The 22,397-nt window shown below is 39.3% G+C and overlaps 1 protein-coding gene across 1 annotated transcript in view; it reads right to left on the reverse strand.

The window, feature by feature from the left end:
• Nucleotides 1–1,957: 1,957 nt before the first annotated feature.
• Nucleotides 1,958–22,397, reverse strand: part of LOC102009028 — a 55,155-nt gene continuing 34,715 nt past the window's right edge. The window contains exons 2-6 of the mRNA XM_013510712.1: nucleotides 19,892–20,045; nucleotides 18,770–18,826; nucleotides 18,650–18,681; nucleotides 18,474–18,565; nucleotides 1,958–2,265 (exon numbers count right to left, since the gene is read on the reverse strand). Coding sequence (XP_013366166.1) covers nucleotides 1,958–2,265; nucleotides 18,474–18,565; nucleotides 18,650–18,681; nucleotides 18,770–18,826; nucleotides 19,892–20,045 — 643 coding nt within the window. The remainder of the gene's footprint in view (nucleotides 2,266–18,473; nucleotides 18,566–18,649; nucleotides 18,682–18,769; nucleotides 18,827–19,891; nucleotides 20,046–22,397) is intronic.

Below are 22,397 nucleotides of genomic sequence, written 5' to 3' on the forward strand. Positions count from 1 at the left end.
ACTGTGGAAATCCATGTGGAGATTCCTCAGAAAACTAGGATTAGAGAATCTGTTCAACCCAGCTATTCCCCTTCTGGGTATTTTTCTAGAAGAATTGAAAACGTCATACCAGAGCAATATATGTGCACCCATGTTTATAGCAGCACAATTTGTCATAGCTAAATCTTGGAAACAACCCAAATGCCCATCAACTGAGGAATGGATAAAAAGCTGTGGTATTTTTATACAATGGAGCATTACTCAGCTATAGAAAAGATAAACTTGAGGCTCTTATAGGTAAATGAATGCAACTAGAGACTATACTCATAAGTGAAATAAATCGAATCCACATGTATAAACATCATATTGTCTCCGTAGTGTAAGAAACTGAAAGAGTAAATAAAATCCAAAAGGTACAATAAATACTGTGAAAGAAAGAAACTGCTCCAAAGGTAAGAACAACTGGGGGAAAGGAGAAAAGAAAGAAAGAAGGAAGGAAAAATGTACATATGTATACACAACATGGTAAGATAATTGTACTACTAATTTCTATTGGTTTATTGAAAGTAACAGTTAATGCCTAGTTGTTTCATAAATTTTGCATACCTATGTCTGGTAATCTGAACAACTACTTTGAAGGTAACCATATGCAGTGTAACAACCATTGCTGATTTTCTGTCATCTTGTTTTGAAATTCTGTATCCTTTTTTTTCTTATTTTCATTCTCTTTAAAATAAAAGTAAATCAATCAATCAATAAATAAGGGAGTGCCAGTCCCTTCGCCGCTGTCTGTTCCGCACGGGAGGGCATAGTGTCTGTCCCCAGCAGAGGCGATGCAGTGAGGCCTCATGTTAGGAACAGACTGACTCTTTGAGCGTCTCGGACTTCCCTTCCCCAGAACCATTAGAAATAAGTTGTTGTTAAATACTGGGAGGGGAGCAGCACAAGCGGACTAAGGCAAGGCTTAACTTGATTCAGGTGGAACATTTCTGATAAACACGCCTTATAGGCGATGCTGTGTATTTCATTTGCGACTCTTCAGGAAATTAAGGTGTTAAATGTGTCTACTTGGTTAAAGTGCTGACTACCAGATTCTTCTATTGTAAGGACATATTTTTCTCTTTTTTAAAAATAATAAGTAATTGGTAGGGTGCTGTTTATTCATTGCTTAAATATTTTGTTTCTAGCAGATTTCACTTAATAGTTTTTTCAGTCATTGATAATGATTGCCTGCATTCATTACTGCGATGTGAAGAGTAAAAATCATCCTATTTTTAGTCTTGTTATGTTTCCTAATTTTGCTGCTGGCCATTTTCCCTCATTTACTGGGGATGCAGTAGGACCATTGGTTCGTAAAACTTCAGCCTCTGTTGATGAGACCCACCCCTTCATGATTTTCTGACAAGTTTGCTCTGTATAACTCTTGGGAGTATAAGGTACCCTTGATATAGTAGTCACTGTATGTTCATATTAAAATTATAACATCTTTCTGAAAGATAGCAGGAAGGTGTTTTGAGGAGAAGGCCCTTGTTTGTTCACACAGAGTCATGTTTAGGCTTGTGGCTGGGATATATACACCTTCCTCCCTGGGTGTTCACCTCAGAACTTTGGAAACCAGCATCTGGAAGCCACTCCAGCGTCTGGCCCATCCTCCAGGAGTCCCCAAAATTCTGTCCCACCAGACACATCCTCCCTTCTTAGCTACCTGTAGTCCTTTGCCATCTGTTGGATTGAGGCAACACTGTAAATAATTTAGGGCCCTCTGGGGTGGAGAGGAAGTAGAAGGCAGCTGTCATTCCCTGGCACTAAGATCTTAACGTTCCACACTCACCGTGTACCAGGGTGTCGTCTCTTCTGTCCCATGCAGAGTAAGCACAATCCACCTTAATTTCTTTATCTCAACATATTTCTAGCAGACAATGCTCCCCATCTGGCAGTGTATTTATCAGCAACCAAGAGAAATTGCAAGATGCCTTACTCAAAAGCCCTCCATACTGAGCAATTCTTCTTGGTGAAAACACTGTGCATCTCGAGGAGCCGCGCAGTAACCTCTTCTGGCCTCATGAGACCTCTGCAGGGCCACTATATCTGGCTCACCGAGAGCAACTGTCTGCCTGGAAGGTGTGGTCCGCCTCCCCTCGGTGCTCAGCTGGAGCCTATCACAGTGATGGAAATTCTTCAGTTCTTCCTCTGCCCTCTTTTCCGGGGAACCTGGGGCAATTACAGCCTTCACTTGACAAGATGGTTTTGACACTGCGTGGCTGAAGGCGTGGCCCCAGGAGGGTTCTGTTTTCGGAACAGGGTGACAGTTACCCGCTCCTACCTTCCCTGGCTACCACTTTTGTTGTTAAAACTTGCTTAGGACTTTTGGGGATGGTTATTTCGTCTTGTATCATCATGACAATTTTCTTCTGTCACTATGGGTGCTGTCACATATAACTAAGCTCTGCACTCTAAAATAAAGACAGAAGTGGTGATTACATTACTATTGGCTGAATGCCACCACCTCTATCCCTGTGAAGTTATGAGAAGCTCCTTGTGTTGAATTTTATTTTAATTTGTTTTTAACAAGAATTCATCCATGAAGCATTTCAGTCTAGAAAACAGGTTTGAACCACCTTGCCTGTTGAAATCAAGGGCTTTCAACATTGTCATTATCTTTCCGGTGGGGTCATTCATGCCTGTAATCCCTGAACCTGGGAGGATGAGGCAGGAGGATCACCATGGGTTCAAGGCCAGTCTGAAATACACAGTGAGACCATGACTCAAAATAAATGGTACCCTTAACATCTTTTATTGGAGGATTCTTTGTTGAGGACTTGGAGTCCTGTGGTCCTATGTATGGTAGAATATTTAACAGCATCCCTGCCTCTGCCCACCTAATGCCAGAAGTTCATCTGCCCCCAAGCTGTAACAACCCCAGATATCTGTGGACATTACCAAATGCCCAGGGGTGGGGCAAACTGCCCCTTGTTGAGAAAATGCTCAAATAAAATATTGATGTTGATTGTATTCAATTTGTAGTATATGTTTCATTGTTTCAGTCTTTAAATCCTTACAATACCTCTGCCTCAGAAAAAAGTAAATGGAAATAAAATTCTGAAATTACTTTTAAAGCATTATCCAAAATGATTACTAATGAGTTTAACTAACAAATGGGACATAGAGAAGGACATGCTCTTTGTCAGTATAAAAGACTGAAGAATGCAAATTTATTCACACCAAGTGACTTTAAAATGCTAGAGACAAACTGAGGAGAAAGAAGTGTGTGCCATTATGCCACGTTCTGCTCTGCTACGGTTTAGAGCTAGTATCCCCAAAGTCTCACGTGCACAGAGGTGGGGCTTTCAGATCATGAGGGCTCTAACCTCATCAGTGTATTGATCCAGTAATGAGATCATAATTTGATGGACTTGTTGGAAGGTGATGCAAACAGGAGGGGAACCTACCTGAAGAGAGTGGCTCACGAGGGCGTGACCTTGGGAATGTGTCTGGCCCCACCCCCTCCTGTGGCTCCTTCCCTTTCTGCATCCTGGATGCCATGAGGTGATAAACTGCCCTCCATCAGGCCCTTCTGCCATGACATTTCTGCCTCTGAGCCAGCTGATCACTGACTGAAACCTCTGAAGCCAACATGAATCTGTCCTTTAAGTTGTTGTTCTGATTTTATTCTATTTGGACACAGCAGTGAAAATCTGGCTAACACATGCTCCTTCTGTTGCTTTGCTTTTGAGAGGAAATATTTTGCAAGCTTTAGACAATGCTACTACCACTAAGACTAGTTTATTTCAAAGTCCCCTCAAAACTGTTTCTCCAAGGGCCCAAGATACTTACACAGAGATTGAGGTTGGCAAGATTTCCCAAGAAACCTCAACAGCTTCTCATCTCACTGAGGACATTGACAGACCTCGGTAAGACAGTGCAGCCAAGGGCTTGCAGGGGTAGGACGAGGAAAGGTCTCCTAACTCAGTGGCTCTTTCTGCCACAGCACCACCTGCTTCACAAATCCAGTGAGGGGCAATAAAGGCCTAAGAATTTTTAAGACAGGTGGACTTCGCGCCAAAAAACGTAATGAAAGAAAGGAAATGCTACCGAGTTTGTTACTTTGGAGTTTGGCTTAGGCTCATACCGTCCCATTCTTCTAACACCGTTTTATCTGTGTATGAATCTGCTGTCAAAGTTATTGTGTGCCTAGAACAGTGACCAGGGCACAGCATTCAGAAAACATTTGACATAAATGCTGGTTACTAGGGCAGATGCCTACTAGTGGAAGAGGAGGAGGGAGAGGAGGGGCAGGAAAAAGAGAGGGGGAGGGGGTGAGCTGAGGGAAGGGGTGAATCTGCAATGCCAAAAAGGATATCCACAGAGCCTAGTTCTCTTTTTCTCTCACTCTGACAATCAACACAGGTTTAGGTGTCAGATATTTCTCTTCTTGTATTCTCGATGTAAGGAAGTTTTGTAACTCTGCCCAGATCCTGGATAGTCTAACCTAAAACCCTTAGGGATTCTGGAACTACTTCTTAATCTTTTCATTTTAGAGATGATCTAGAGATTTTAGAGATGTCTTAGATAATCTGTAACACCAGTGGGTATTAAAGACTTATAACATTTCCCATTAAAACACCATTAGCATACCTCACAGGTCTAGAGAAAACATACCTTAAATTCATCTGGAACCAGAAGAGACCCAGAATAGCAAAAGCAATTCTGGGCAACAAAGACAAGTCAGGTGGAATCACAATCCCTGACCTGAAATTATACTACAAAGCTACTGTAATAAAATCAACATGGTACTGGCTAAAAAACAGACCAGGAACAGACTGTCAATGGAACAGACTGGAAGACATAGCCACAACCATAAACACACTCAGCCACCTAATCTTTGACAAAGGGACCAAACAAAGTCACTAGAAGAACAATAGCATCTTTAATAATTTTTGACTCAAGTCAAAATGGATCACAGATCTCAATATTAAAACAGAAACACTAAATCTATTGGAAGAGAAAGTAGGTAAATCTTGAAGACATGGGGTAGGCAGACAGTTTATGAACAAAAACCAAACCACACGTGAAATACTTCAAAGAATCAACAACTGGGATCTCATCCTATTGAAAAGCTTCTGCACATCTAAAGAAATCACCAGCAGAGTAAAAAGAAAACCCACAAATTGGGAAAAAATTTTAGCTGACTGTCCCTTGGACAAAGGTCTTCTATATAAAGCATATAAAGAATTAAAAAACATCAGCCCCCCAAAATTCAAAGACCCAATACAAAAATGGGCAGCTGAGATGAATACACACTTCTCATAAAGAAATACAAATGGCAAAAAAATACATGAGAAAATGTTCAACATCATTAGTCATTCGTGAAATGAAAATTAAAACAATATTGAGATTTAATCTCACCCCAGTAAGAATGGCTATCATTAAGAAATCAACCAATAACAAATACTGGCGAGGCTGTGGAGAAATAGGAACTCTTCTCCACTGCTGGTGGGAATGCAGACTCGTGAAACCACCATGGAAATCATTTTGGAGATTCCTCAGCAAACGAGGTCTAGAGGTCCCATTCAACCTAGCTATTCCCCTTCTGGGTATTTTCCCAGAAGATCTGAAAACATCATATCACAGTGATATATGTGCATCCATGTTCATAGTAGTGCAATTTGTAATTGCTAAACTGTGGAAGCAACCCAAATGTCCATCCACTGAGGAATGGATAAAATTGTGGTACTTTTATATAATGGAATATTATCCAGCTAAAAGAAAGATAAACTTGAGGTTTTTACAGGTAAATGGTCACAACTAGAGACCATACTCATAAATGAAATAAACCAGACCTCCATGTGTAAGCAACATATTGTCTCACTAGTGTAAAAACCTGAAAGAGTGAATAAAAATCAGGAGGTATGACAGACATTGTGAAACAAAAGGAAAATGCTCAAAAGTAAAGAGTAACTGGGATGAGAGAAAAGAGAAAAGAAAGAAGGGGAAATTATGTATGTATGTATATACAGGACAGCTAACATAGTTGCACTACTGACTTCTATCACTTTACTGAAAGGAACAGTTCATGATTACTTGTTTGATCAATCCTGCATGTCTTTATTTGTTTTCCTGAGAAACCACTTTGAAGATACCAATATGTAATACAGCAACCATTGTTAATTTCCTACCACTTTGCCTGTAATTCAGTATTGCTTGTATTGTTCTTATGCTATTTTGTAAATGGAAGTCTGTTTGTTAATATGTTTTCCTTCTTTAATTTTTAAAATTAATTTTAAAAAAAGACATAACAGGGCTCCTCAAATTTTAATGACTAAAGGAGTCACCTGAGGGTATTGCTAAAATCCTATCTCTGATTTAGTAAGTCTGGAGCCAGGCCTGAGAGCCTGAATTTCCAACAACTTCCCAAGAGATGCTGATGCTGACACTCCACAGAGGTAGAATGCAGACTTAGTTCAGAACCAATTCTGGTTCTGTGTGATACAATGCAATAAAGTAAATGCCTGCTTCCTCCTTTCTTTTCTTCCTTCCTTCACGATCAGTGCTAGGATGATAGAGGCCATTACAAAGCAGCTCTGAGAAGGATTTAGAATTAATCAATTGGCCCTCTATATTTACTCATGAGTCTGTCCCAGGCCTACGAGAATTGCTCAAAGCGTGTTGGCTGGCATGCAGTGAGTGCAATTCCCCACATCAATGGTCACAGGAGAGCCCTATATTGGTTCTGGACATTGTGGCACCTCGGAGGGCAGATAAAGCTGCAGCTGAGGACACCTGGCTCTCACTCCAGTTCTTAAGATAAGACTGCATGAACCTGCACCATTTGGTTCCTGCTGTAAATATCAGCCTTAGAGATAGAGCAGTTCTCTTAGTTGGCAAAATTTACTGCTTAGAGAAGTCTTTGTTCTAGACTTCCCAAGGTCCTGCTCAGTTTCCACCCTCAGCTATCCCTTTCCTTTGTTTGAAAATGCAGACTTAGGTTTTCTAGCCCACACTTCCTAACCTTTCCAAATTCCTCCTCCATACTAGTATTAACTTATTTTACATGGTCAGTTATAATCACAGCAACAGCCTCACCTCCAGGACTGATTTTCTGAATTAGTCACCTTCCCATTACGAGGAAAAAATAACTTCTACCCATTCTTTAAATGAGAAGAGGTTTATTTGATTTTAGAGGCATAGCACAGCAAAAGAGCATAGTGCAGGACTTCCAGAGAAGCCCTTGTCTTAGCTCCCAGAGAGTTTCAACCTTCCTGGACTCTACAAACCATAATGGCATTTGTCTTTATTTAATCCTTTTCCATAAGCTTGTCCATAAGATTGAGAGCCTGGTCTGCTCCTGATACTAAGAGGTATTAAAAATTTACTAATTTTTACAAAAAATGATTGACGGCATATATAAAATGTTATGCTACAATCTAAGAAAGACTTAAGGGTACATCAGGAGCTATTCTGAAATTCAAGGTGCTTTTAAGTCAATAGACACAGAATACACCTGATATAAATAGCAGGAGCATAAAGAGGACAGTAGGTTTATTTCATCATAAGCAAAATTCTAGGTTTCCAAACAGAGGAAACAGGAGGGCATAATTGTGAATCAGATGGTCCTAGGGGCCCTCAGCTGTATGTTTCCTAGCAATGAAACCTGGGCCAGTCATGGAATGTCTCCAGCCACCAGCCCCTCATTCTACAATGGGGGTGGAACAATCCTTGCTTCATAAAATAAGCACTGAGGTTAATGCCCCAAACACTCTGTACCCAGAATGCAAACACTTTGTAACTATTACTGAATATTGCTATCACTGTTACTGCTGTTAGTTTGAGAGGGACCATTTGAATTGCACTGGGAAAACAATGTATACTACAATGTATTCTATTTATAAGAAAGGAGCTAGTGAGGAGGAGGAGGAGCATAAACAGAGTAAATATCTGTGAGTTTGGCAGAGGACTAGTGGGAGAGAAGTTTGGGAGGAGAGAGGGAGCACTCAGAGTGTAACAAGCCCTCAAAGTCACATGACATGGTAGCAAGACAAACTGAGATGGGTGAGCAGAGTGTGGCTACATGATCTCTTTCTAAATGGACTGGCACACTTCTTATCTCTGACTCAGTGAACTCACTGGTGTAATTTTCTTTTCCTATTGGTTTAAAGGAAGCTCACTATTCCCAGCTACTCCCTTCCCCTCCTGCCTCTGCTTGTCTAAGTGCTGCCTGTGTCATGAGACAGTGCTGACTCTCCTGTGGCTTCCTGAAACTCCTCTAGTATAGGAATCTCAGCCTGTGGTGATTTTTTCCTTCCTTAAGTCCTTAGCATTTATCATCTACGATGGAATCCACATTTTCTTGAAATGTTAGCAGACATTACACAAATATGAGTTCCATGTCCAAAAAAATAGAGAATTCCAGGTTAACAAAAGGTATGCAGACTTCACCATGGTGAGACCTCCCAGACCCTTTCAGATATGCATGGATGTGCTCCAAGGTGGTGCATACTATAAGTGTTCCCCAAACTTAACTGACCATAGAACACATGTCACACAGCATCTCCTAGGATTACTGCATGTCAGAGGGTTTTCTGTGACACTCATACAATACTTACTATATGCTACTATTGCAGGTTAAATCTAGAATAGCACCCAAAAGTCTCCTGGATTTCGAGGCAAGGCTTTCGGCAGGTGACTAGATCACAGGGTACAATGGTCACCAGTGGCTTAATCCACTAAAGAGTTCATAGCTGAATGTGCTGTTAGGAGGTGGCCCCTGTTAGCTGAGTCACTGTGGGTGTGAACAGGAAGGGTGCACAGTATTCTTGTCCCTGGCTCCTCCTCTCCCTATCTGCTTCCTGGTTGCCACGGGCTGAGCAGTTTTCCCACACTATGCTCTTTTGCTGTCTCCTCATTTAAATAATGGGTAGAAGATATTTTTTCCTAGTAATGGGAAGGTGACTAATTCAGAAAATCCATCCTGGAGGTGAGGCTGTTGCTGTGATTATAACTGACCGTGTAAAATAAGTTAACACTGGTATGTGAGAGGAGTTTGGAAAGGTTAGGAGGTATGGGCTAGAAAATACCTGAAATCCTTTAAGCAGAGCCTGATTGGTGATTCTAGTCAGAGATTAGAATCTCAGAATACAGATAGAAATTCCAGTGGTAAAGGCCAGGTTCATAATATTTCAGATAGAAACAAGGGCTCTATTAAAAATTGGATTAAAGGTCATTCATGTTACATATTGGCAAAGGACCTCTTTTTTTCATCCATGTACTAAAACTTTGAATGAGGCTGAATTTAAAGGTGGCAGACTAATTAATCTAGCAGAGAAGGTCTCAAGGCAACCCAACATTTAGGCTGTGTATGGGGACTTCTGGATGATTTCAACAAGATCTACAGTGATAACCAGAAACAAAACAAACAAAAAAACAACATAAGTCAAAACATGTAAAAATTTGCAACATGGCCAGAAAAGAAAAAATACCTGTAAAGCTGGGGCCAAGGATAATGCTAAAACAACAACAACAAACTAGCATTGTTAAAAAGAAGCCAAGCACTTTGCAATGGGACAATTAAAAAGGTGATTTAAGGACCTCTCAAAACTTGGCCAAGCCAGGTGTGATGGCACACATTTGTAATCCCAGCACTTGGGAGGCTGAGGCAAGAGGATCCCTGCAAGTCTGAGGTCAGTCCTGGGCTACATAGTGTGTTCAAGGCCATCCTTCCCTACACAGTGAGGTTCTGTGTCTTGGTTACTGTCCTCTCATTGCTGAGACAAAATACATGATGCCAAGAATTAAGGAAGAAAGGTTTCTTTAGCTTGCAGTTTGTGAAGGTTTCAGTCCATACTCAGCTAGTTCTAAGGCAAAGTGGCACATGGCAAAGGGCAACAGTTCATGGCAGTGGAAGACAGCAAAAACAATAAGAGGAAAAGGGAAGAGTGGAGGCAAGTAGCCTCTTTCCCTCCCTTACACTGTGTGCAAACTGCCCACCCCAGGGAGGGTGTAGCCTCACACCCATGAATCAATCATAAACTCTAGAAGCCTGCCCTGTGATTGCATGTGGCTTTGGGGGGACACCCACACACAAACCATAAATTCTACCCCTGGCCCCCTAAAGACTCATGTACATCCCTTTATGCAAAAGATATTTTAGTCCATCTCTAAGAGTTGCCCAAAATCCTAAGAGTTTCAGCATTGCTGAAAGGTTCAGGTACCAAGTCTCCTCCAAGATGTAAGGCAAACCCTTAGTTGCAAGCCCCTGTACAAATGAAAAGTTTAACACTTCCAACATTCAATGGCACAAGATAAACATTACCATTCTGATGGTATGAACAGGAGGATACAAAGCACTGGGACAAAAGCAAGTCAAACATCCAGCAGGGCTAACATTAAGTTCTGTAGTTCCATGTGGAACATCTGAAGCAAACTGCGGCACATTGTGTGCTCCAAAGTGTTTGCATGACTCTGCCCTTATGGCACTTCTGGTGGTTATAGCTCCTAGGGCTTCTCTTTTGGGCCTGCTTTGCTCCCTCCTTGCAGCTTTCCTCAGAAAATCCACATTCCTGGCTTTCCCAGCAGAAACCTCCCAAACCTTGTCTTTACTGACAGGATTTCTATCAGCCTTCTGGTCTTCTGAGCTCTGACCAGAATCTCCCATACAGAACAGCCAAAGGCATTCTAGTGCTTCTCTTTCAAGCGACATCTCTGAACATTTCCAAATACTTTCCGCAAGCCATTTCCAAAGGTTCTTGGGCCACACAATCGGGTATAGTCACAGCAACGGCCCCACTCCTCTGGTACCAAATTCTTAGTTACTTTTCTCTCATTGCTAAGACAAAATACTTGATGCCCAGAATTAGGGAAAGAAAGGTTTATTTAGTTTACAGTTTGTGAAGGTATCAGTCCATACCTGGCTGGCTCTAAGGCAGGGTGGCTCATGGCAGAGGGCAACAGTTCATGACAGTGGAAGACAGCAAAAGGAGCAAGAGCAAAAAGGAGGAGTGAGGCAAGCAGCCTCTTTCCCTCCCTTACATAGTATGCAAACTATCTGCCCTAGGGCAGGTGTAACCTCACACCCATGAATCAATCATAAACTTTAGAAGCCCGCCCCATGAGTGCATGAGGCTTTGGGGGGACATCCAGACACAAACCATAACACTCTATTTCAAAAAACAAAAAAAAATTCTGCAGAAGTCACCCATCACAGGCTCAAGTGTGTAGAAGTCTAAACTCCTTTAAAAGATGTTTCTTTAAAAAGAGAGCCCAAGAATGTTCTGCTCTTTGAGGGCTGCCTAGGGAAGTGCATTCCTAAGTTCTGCCAACAATTCAGAGGTTGCTGCAGGCTTGTTCCAATGGGACCTGGATACTGCTTGATCTGGTGGTAGACCCTGGCATCATTCTCATGGTGCTGATTTTTTAGGAATTAAGAATATAAGAGTTGTGCGGTCACAGAGGCTTCCATCCAGATTTCAAAGAAAGATCTGGGAGGCCACACATTGTACCCCTGAGAAGATGATGTATGAAGCCGTGAGAGTAAAGCCAAAGGTACAGTTGAGACATCAAGAAGTTGGAGGTTCCAGGAACTCTGAATGTCTGCTGAGGAAAGCCACAGGCAGGAGGCAGGCCTGTCTCACTGGAGATCACATCTTACCATAACTGGCCCTGGTTTAGGACATGAAACAGACTTTAATGTTTGCCATGTAGATTTTCAGCCTGGCTTTGGTCTGATTCTTTTCTATTCCTTCCATTCCTCTCTTTTGAAATGGAAATGTTTACCTTGTGCCATTGAATGTGAAGATGTTTAACTTTGTTTTTTATTTTCACAAGGGTTCACTGCTAAGAGTTTGCCTTGAGTCCCAGAAAAGACTTTGGATTTGGTGTTTTGAACAGTGTTAAACTATAAAGACCTTGGTGACTGTTAGATATAGAATAAATGCATTTTGCATCATGAGATGGACATGAACTTTTTGGGTTAAGGGTTGGAATGTTAGAGTTCTAAAATGGCCCTAAAAAGTCTTGTATTCAGAGGTGGGGCTTTTAAAAGGTAGTTAGATCTTGTGAGGGTGCTATAATTATCAGTGGATTAATCCATCTGTATCAGTAAGGGTTTATGAGAGAAATAGATATAGCAAAAGATATACAAATATACAAGAAATTACAGGTTTGGCTTACAATGGTCAGCCACAGAATTGGATGAGGAAGTGTGCAGAGGGTGTCTGCATGCTGGAGATTGAAGAGCCCAGGCCGGGAGCTCAGTGCAGTGACAGTCAAGTCTGTATCAGGAGGCTGATGGGTCTGTGACACAATGCTGAAGAATCTACGATGAAGGCCAGAGAGCCAAGACCAGACAGCTGAAGAGTCCCAGACGGAAGCCAAACAGTCTGCACCAGAAGCCAGGAGACGACCAAGCTGAGGGTGAAGACTGCAGCTCCTCCAAACCAGCAGCCAGTCCTTTCTCAATTTCCTTTTTTTATGCAGCCTACCCGACCTTGGGGCATGGGGGTGGTCCTCTACACCCACACCCTCTGCATGCCTTCTTTTTGCACAGGCTCAGGATAAATACAAAGTAAGCACTCTGGCTCCCTGCTGAGTCACTTAGCCAAACGTCTAGATGCCCCAAGTTGACACAATGTATCAACCATAACAGTATCAATGAGTTATAGCCAAATGCATTGTTAGGAGGTGAAGCCTGACGGAAAGTGGTGGGTCACTGCACATTCTTGTTCCTGCCTCCTCCATTTTCTCTCTGCTTCCCGGCTGCTGGGGTTGAGCAGCTCTTCTCCACTGTGCCCTTTCGCAGTGCTATTTCTGCCTTGGAGCCCACCATCATGGACTGAAGCCAAAATACTGAAACTGAAATCCAAAATACTGACCCAAAGCAAACCTTTCAGATACAAGTATTTTGCCTCAGCAGTGGAAAAGTGTCTAATGCAGCTACTTTACCTTTTACTTTTGCATTTACACAGTGGAACATACCTATTCCACAATTTTCTAACGAAATTATGTACTTTAGCATAATGGCAGCTGGCTGTGGGTTACACTAAATGCACCTGGGAGATATTGGAAGCAACCTTTGTGTTCACCCACTTGGTATGACAAACAGCAAGTTGTGTGCACCTTTGCAAAAGTGTCAGATTGAAATTTTCACCCACATAATGTTCTATGTCACATTTTTTGTGTATGTATACATGGCCAGCAAGGGGGGTAGAATATACCTACACCATACTTTTGCAGTGTAAATATGTACTTTACCATAATGGAAGCCAGGTGTGGTTTACAATACCCGCACCTGGGAAAAACAGGAACAAATGTATGTATTCACCCTCTTCACAGAAGAAGGGCAAGATGTGTACAGGAGCTCCAAAGCAGCAATGGGTGAGTTTTACTCATGAAATGCCCACTGTTAAATTTCTTGCATCTAGCTGAACTGAGAGCATTCACAGGTCTGCTGTACTTAAAATGCTGATGTCTATTCTGAGCACTCATTACATATTTAATATTTTAATTTATTAATATCCTATTTTCCTACCATGTGAACATTGTAATATCTAGTAAGAAGCTCCTGACAACAGAAGAAGACAAGACAGTTGATGAGAACAAGAAAAGAAGCTAAGCACATGTGCTGTCAGTGTAAGAGAGATGTGTGCGTGCAACGTGGTGTGGTCATGTGTGAAGACTGCCTTGGGTGTGACATTGAAGGAAAGTTTATTTTTGTCCCAGAGTTCTAATGGTATCTTCATTGTTGTTTATATAGTGATTTATTTCTGTTGTTATTTTTTAGATTTTGTTATCAAACACTCACTGATGAAAATGTTGATGTTTATTCTAAATGTTCAATATGTATTAAAATTTAATACTTTATTTTATTGATTTTATATTTTCTTATTAATTTTAACTTCCTTATAACTAGCATGTAGAAAATTCCAAACAGAAATAAAATCTTAGCCATACAAAGAACAGATGCTCTGTATTTTGATCTATATCTATATCATCTATATCTGTATTTATCTATATCATCTGTATCTATATCTATAGCTATCTATTTATATCATCTATATGTATCTATATCATCTATATGTATCTATATCATCTATGTATCTATATCATCTCTATCATAATCAAGTATGTTTTCAACTAACTCTTAATTTAAGGTCAGCACAGGTGGCTGAGAGGACTGAGAATATCACAGCTTTAGGGACGACATTCACCTTTATTGCAGTGACAATAGTGTACTCCCGAACAGTATGCCACCTGGAGAGACATACCAGTGTCTCCGACTCTCAGCTCCTTTGTCCACAAGTGCTGTCTCTGGATTTTCTTCACATCAACATGGGACTCGACAAATCTTCACATACTCTTAAATATTCCACTCACACCAAGTCAATAGCATTCTGCATACACTTCGGCAATTTTTTGGAGAGACAGCAGAGGGTCTATATCATGCATTATCACTAAACTTTTTTTGGTATGGGGAATCGAACTCATGACCTCGTGCTTGTCAGGCATGTACTGTGCTACTCTGCTATATCGCTGGCTCACTAAACACTTTAAGAATCAACCATTTGACATTTCTTTTATCCGGAACATTTACTTTTGACACTACTGAGGCTATTTTTTCTCCCTTCTTCTTAGTTACATTGAATTTCTTTCTTTTAAAAACTTTGATTTTTTGGAACCACTGTAATAACACATAACAATGGAATTAGAAAAATCACTCTTATTCTCATTGGTCTTACTCTACTAAATACTTGGGATGGACACACCCCCCAAAACAATGTATGGACTTAATAGCTTTATAGGCAGAAGACTGGCTTGCAACAAATTGCCCCAGAATTAGATGGGAAGCCTTTAATGGTACTCATTGGTCCTGTGGAACCAATTTGTGGACGTGGCTACCCCTGGATGGATAGGAAGATGCATGCTGGGATTTGCATGTTTACAAGGCAGAAGTGTCAAAATGTCGACAGACTGCAAACATGCCCTGTCTATGGCATCTATGGTCTAGAAGCGTGTATCCTGGTATGATCATTTGGCTTCTATCTTTATCCCTTCCCTAGGATTAGAGGATGTCATGTAGCACATCGAGGCCTTAACTAACTATACTCAGTGGGCCTTAAACAAGACCTCAGTTGGTGTCTCCTGAATGAAGAAGTAAAATTAATGAGATAGGCTGTCCTCCAAAACTGGATGGCATTAGACATTCTAACCACCACACAAGGGGATACTACTTGTAAATTATAAAAGCTAAATGTTTTCTGTACATTCTGGATCCTTCTACTAATATCTCAATACCTGCTCAAGGTATTAGGTGACAGGTTAGTGACATGTCAGAATCTGAAATTCTCTGGACCTTCTCCTTATCCTCTTTATGAAAAGCTATTACTGGCTCCTCCTGGTGGAAAACTTTGTTGGCTATACTCATTATGACCCTGTTGATTTTATTATTGGGTCCATGCATACTTCATTGTTTCCGTGGCCTTGTCTCCTCCAGACTTAAAGCTATACATCCACCCAAGACTGAGGTGAAAGGTCCCGAAAACAAGGTGAGGCAGATGAAAAGCAAAACAAGAAAGACAAAGTTATGGGACCAGGGGCCACAGTCTCTGGGACTGAAGCCTTGATTGCAATTTTCTCTAGCCTCTTATTAAGATTCTCTAACATAAAACAGGAATAGGGGAAATGGGAGGAATGATTAACAAGATTAGTGAGGACATTATAGTTTAACTATCCCAGGAGCTGTACTTTGGCCTTCCTAGCCATCATGCTATCATTCCTTCGGACGTATCTTAGCAAAACATCTCGTGCTGTCCCAGCAACATTCCACTGGGGCTAAGGTCCTGTTTTCATTTCCTTTAACCGGAAGGTTTTTGCTAGACTTCCTCTATATGGCCTGGTCAGGCTCAAAGTCCGATATGGGTCATACATTGTAAGGTAAACTATTGGATGTCCTTCTCCACACAAGACAAGAATGCCTGGTGCCTATTGAAGGCCTTTAGAAAGACCCTCTGTGGAGCATCTCTGCTGATCACAACTATGACCCTCTTCAGCTGAAAGTAGCCAGATCGACCTTCCATCCTTGTCCCCTTATAGCACTTAGAGGTACTTCTTCAGAGGGGGTAATATTGTAGATAGCTAAATTAGGTAGAAATATTGTAGGCAGTCAGACAGGGAGGAGCCCTCCAGAGGTCAATGCAGAAGACAACTGTGGCTGGAGGTGCATTCACTGGAGGCCAGGCTTCAAGATAAAGGATTATTCACCTACATACTTCCCCTAGGGATGAACAGCAGTGATTGGTATTCTGAGTAGGCATCCATCACTTGGGGGTGGAGGACCAAACCTCATTAACCCGCCCCCTCCAGGACAGTCCTTGTCTGCCCATGTGCACTTGCTACGTGACTTGTGTCCCCATTTGATCAATATTACCCTAGCGACTATACTTCTTGTATACTCATTGGTTGACCACAATTTTGTCTCACCTCACACCCATCCTATGGTTTTCCACTGAATCAATATTACCTAAGTGACTGTACTTGTAATCTTATTAATTCTCACTTTAAGCTTGCCTCACTTTGTGGCTTTGCTCAATAAACACACTTGAAATTAAAAAAAATAATAATAATAAAAAATAACACCCTTGAGAAGTAGGGTTGACAGGCAACCCACTTTCCAGGCCCCCTTCTGTCCCTCTTAGACAGAAGCTTTCTTTCTCTCAATAAATTCTTCCTACTCTTAAAAAGTGGAATTAGATATCCTGAAGCCACCACAGGACTTTTATTAAATTAGGGAAGAACCACTAGCATTCAAAGGTTTTCAGGGATAAAGTAGGGATGCTAGTAGAACAAACCAACATAGAAACGTATATGCCAATACATTTTAAATATGTATCCATACCAATTGGCTCAAACTATACAGTGGGATAATGTCTACACAGTATATTGTACAGAGCTGAATCGATAAAGAGTAGCGTCCTACCTGTCTAAAACCTTCAGCAGTACCTAAGAGCTAAGAGCAGCCTAAGTGTGCCCTGAGCATTTCTAGCCAGAAAACCTGTGTGTGCACAAATGTGTGTGTACTCCTAAGTCCTAGCATTCGGAAAGCTGAGACAGGAAAATCAGTCACTGGGAGTTCGAGGCCAGCCTGGGCTACAGAGTAAGTTCAAGGCCAGCCTGAACTGCATAGTGAAACCCTGCCTCCAAAAGACAATGAAACAATCAATAAAATCATGCAAATTTTAAAAGAAAAGAAAACAATAAATAAATAAGAACCCTTCACAGGGCAGAAGGGAGCGTTGTCTTCCTCACTGAAATGTGGGCAGAGACCTTCAAGGCTGACCTCAAGCAAGTGCCGCTTTGTATCTGAGCTGAAATGGGGGGGGGGGGGGTCAATAGGCAGAATCAGTGATGATCCCAGGGCATGCGTGCAGGAAATAGTCTTCCGACCTCCTGCTTCTCAGGCAGCTGCTTCTAAAGGCCGGTGACGGACTGGGAGGGCCAAGCTCCTGGGTAAGGAGAGTCCCTTTCTGAAAAAATGTATAGATGTGAAGTGTTAAAACTTAAACTAAGTATTTTTATTTGGAAGGTCTTAAATACTGTAGAAAGGTTAAACTATTCTTATTTAGAGCAGAATTTTTTATTCTGGAGTCTACAGACTTCCAAAAGATAGGCTTCCAAATTTTGACTGCATGTGTACCTATGTTTTCCTTAGAAGAAAAGTTCATGGTTTATTCAAAAATTTGAAAGGTTTAAATATCCTAAACTTATATTAGGGATAGGTTTACATCTTATAGCAGCTCCTTACCATATCCATTTTAATGCTCATTAAAGCCTTGGTGGAGAAAGGCTAAGGTGCATGAAAATTTTGCTAATTTCATTAGTAACAAAAGGGTTTTTCTTTAAAATGTGCAGCTTTAGGCTATTAAGGAGGATTCAGTTTTCTGTACATGTTTACTAGTTAAAGTTCCTCTTTTGTTATGTATTTGTATCCTTAGACAAATGTTCTTCTATAAGCAAAAGTTTTAAAAAACATTTGTAACATACTTGAAATTATATTTTAAAAATTATGTAAAATAATACATACTTAAATTATATTTTTAAAAAAATGCTTATTGGTCTTTGTTCTGTTCAGCACTAAATTACTAAATTTTCATAGTTGGCTTAACAAGCATTCAAGTTTGTAGAATCCCAGCTCGGACCTTTGGTCTCACGGCCATAGAGGTGCCAACTGGCTGTTCTTTACTACTACTCTACACTTAACAATCTTACAGGTCTCTGAAAGGATTTCCTGGATTCAGGAAGTTCAGAATAGGGCATGAAACATCATCCTCAAGGTGACCTGAAATGATTCAGATGATAAGCCACTCAAATTGTTTATGGCTGTCAGTTACATTCTTCAGAATACATTGATCTAAAATATACCTTTCTTCCCCTTAAAACCCCCTTCCAAAAAACAACACACCTGGGGTTTCTTTAAAACTTTAAATTGAACTAAAACATCTATTTACTAAAATTTAACTTACTGCTATATGTAGCCATTACAACTTCAAGAGCACAGGCCAATAAAGACATATGAAACACGTTGTCATTCAGGAGTTTGCTAAAGGAAAAACAAAGAATGATTTTAAATATTTACTCTTATTTAAAAAAAAGGAAGAATTTTTACTAAAACTAAAGAATTTACCTAAAATTTTGAATGGATAATCGTTCTTCTTCCTAAAATAGATAATTTCAAAAAAAATTTAAATGAAACCTTATGTACGTCAGGATTGAATATTCTTCTACTGTTTTCTTTTTAACTTACAGATTTAAGCATGGATTCCATCACTCGGTAATACAATCGGACTCCAAGTTTGTATCGCTACAAACAAAAAAATATAAGACCTTGCTATTTTAGAATATCATGACAATTATTAATTCATGGTAAACTTTTTCTTAAAATACACTTCCTAATACCCTTATTAAGAATATGGCTACTAAAAGAACACAAAAAGGTAGCTTGTCTAAAACAAGACCTGTGTATAAAGGGATAGTACCAATAGGTCTGCTACTTGATTTTCCTTCAGTCTACATCATTAAGGAGAGGTTATATACCAAGTACTACTTTAAGCATTTCACATATTTATGATTAAGAGAACAATCTCTGCCTATAAAACTTAGTACAAATGGCACATGCAAAAATCACACAAAAGTTACCTTATCAGCAAGATGTTTTAACCAAATAACCAGTTTCTATCAGTTGAAAGAATAACCAAACTTCCGAGTTATATACACATATATGCAAAAACAAACCATATTCTTTCATTCCAAATTAAGAGCATAAGGTTATATATAACCAAAAAGAACTTTCAAGTACAGAGAATTATAATTTACAAACTTATTTTTACATACTACTTGCATTAATGCCACATAATAAAGCAGACCAAATGCAGAATCTGAATTTCAGAGATGTTAAACAACATATTCATCACACAGATAATAAATAGCATAACCAGATATAAACACAGACTGTAAGTCCAGAGCACATATTCTTACCCAATGTATTGATTTTATTTTTTATTTTAGATTGCCTGCAATCACATCACTGACAAATGGCATAAATACTGTAATTTCATTCACAAATGTATACACAAATATTCATATATGTAGATATCTAAGTATATAAATAAAAAACTGAGTTAATGATTTTAATTCCTTTTACTCATAATTTCTAAAGTTTCCACAGTTGGCATGTGCACTTGGTTTTTGTTTTAAGTAGGAAGTGATTTCCCATAAAGTTTCTTATAAATAACAGCATATACAGATAGTGGGGATACAATATATGCCAGTATGTCTAGCAGTATATACTGTATTGTACAGTCTGGACAGAGAGTGCCTTTAAAATTACTCCTATATAGTAGTGCTAAAGAAAATGAACTCAAGTTACCTGTGATCCAATTTCAATACATCCCTGTCCCACAGCTTTAGCAAACTTCTCTTTGAAGATGTGCCCAATATCCTTCACTCTTTTCAAGATAGTTTCTTTTGGATTCACTGTGCAATTCTTTAAGAAATATAAGCAGCAATCAATATTAAGGACACTGTTTAATCAGAATTAAAATTTTCATTGCATAGTAAAGTTTTCAACTATTTATAAAAGTGTGAGAACACTTCCACAATAACAAGGTAAACGCAAGTATAGAAAATATGTATACAACAGATTTTTGCTGGATGTTAGTGACCAAAAAACACTGGGGTACAACCAAAAAAATTTACCTAAATTTTCCATTGCCAGGCTAGAGAAGAGATTTGCTAGCTCTTCCATCCAAAATACAATCTCATAAAATATCTTCAATTAAAAGTTGTATTAGGGTGTATGTTACCCTCCTGCTGCCCGCCAAAATGAAATAAAGAAGTAAAACTAACATTGAGTTTATCATTTCCTACATTAAAACTACGCTTAAAAAGAAGCAAGAATCAGCTAAATTACTTAACTACATTTTCAGATATACAAGATGGAAGAGCAGTTATAAATGAAGTCCCAGTGGGTATGTATCATTTGGAGTTGGGCTATATCAACTTTAATAATTAAAGCAAACCACGGGATAATATATTAAAATGAGTAGTATGATATAATATTCACTAATTCATATTGTTATAATAAGACATCATGAACATAATTCTTACAGTTATAATTAAAGATTGATATTTTACAGGTCAAATACATTCAAAATATTATACACTAGAAAATAAACTTTCTAAGAAAATTATAATTTTCTTATAATATATATATTGCCATTCAAAAATTTTGTATCTTAGAATACCAACAATTTTATATCCCTGAGTTTTGTTTTTTTTTTTTTTGGTTTTTCTCCGGTACTGGAAACCGAACTCACGACCTTGCGCTTGCCAGGCAGGCGCTTTTGCCGCTGAGCTAAATCCCCAGCCCCAATTTTATATCCCTGAATGAAATAAGCACACAAATCTTAGAAACCTATAACAAAGAATTTTGTCATAAAATCACTGTTACCAAAACTTCCATTAAAATGTCCACAGATTCTAAGATTTACACAAATACAAAATGACATTAATTTTAAAAATAAAGAAAGCAGAACTAATAAGTAAAACTTTTAAAAATGTAATGGGTTTTAAGACATGTTGACTCTGAAGCAATCTGTCACCTACATAAACTGTAGGGCTGGGCTGTAGTTTAGTAGTAGAGTGCTAACATGCACAAGGCCCTGGGTTTGATCTCCAGCACTGAGAAACAAAACATAAACTGCAAAGTTAATCTGTAAAGCTTCACTGAAAAGTTAAGAATTAGTCAGGCACGGTGGCAAACACCTGAAACCTCAGCTACTAGGGAGTCTGAGGTAGAAGAATCAGAAGTTCAAGGCCATCCTGGGAAATTTGGTTAGATTCTGTCTCAAAATAAAAAATAAAAAAGTCTAGGGATATAGCACAGTCTGCGAACCCCCGAGTTCAACCCCTAATACTACAAAAATAAATAAAATAGCTAGGCTTTAAATTGAACTCCCAGAGCATGTCCTTGAATCTTCTGCCCAACTAAAGTAATTCAAACTAAACAAAAAGTCCTATGCACTCCAAATATTGTAGGAAGTATTCAAACTGGTATCTGAGGAAAGATTATCATTCATTTAATGTCCATCATTTTCCCTTGCTTCAAAAAAAATGCTACGTAATTGGGTCTGGGCCCAATTTGGTAATGTTTTGGCAAATATTCTTCCACTACAGATAATTCATAAATAAAAGCAACTTTATACAAACTGGACAAAGACAATCAGTTCTGAATCAACACCATTATATGATAAAAAAAATTACTTTGCTAATTCCCAGGCAGAACACTGCCTGAGATAACATCAGAATAAGATTAATCATACTACAGTAATAAAGTTAGTATAATAAATGACTTTTTAACAAATATAGAAAGCACTAATTACATAAACCAAATTTTAGTAAGTATTTTGGCCTTGTATGCCATTTCCTTAGATGAGCATATTAGCAAGCCTTAACTTCATTTAAGTTGAAATAAGAAGTGAAGGAACAAGCTACATATAAAAGCTAATTGTCACTGTCTCCTTTTCCACCCATTTTTTGAGAGAAGGGCATGCAGGTGGGGCTTTCAGATATCAAATTCAGGATCTATCAGGAATTCCAAACTGTGATGCACTCAGACAAGAATTGTACGAACAAATGGGTCAAGTATAGTATAAAAAAGATTGTAGGGCTACAGTGAGTTTAAATCATATCTAATATGACCTTCAAAGAAAAGGTCTTAAAATTAACCAAGACGAAAGACAGATTAACTATGAAGGAACAACTGCTTGACAGATAACATCTTAATTGGTAATGATGAGGGTCAATGAACAATAAAACAGTATATTCAAAACAATAAAGTACTCAGGCATGGTGGCACACTCGTGTAATCCCAG

The sequence above is a fragment of the Chinchilla lanigera genome, unplaced genomic scaffold, assembly GCF_000276665.1.
Source record: "Chinchilla lanigera isolate Chin_1 unplaced genomic scaffold, ChiLan1.0 scaffold00010, whole genome shotgun sequence".
Classification (NCBI taxonomy): Eukaryota; Metazoa; Chordata; class Mammalia; order Rodentia; family Chinchillidae; genus Chinchilla; species Chinchilla lanigera.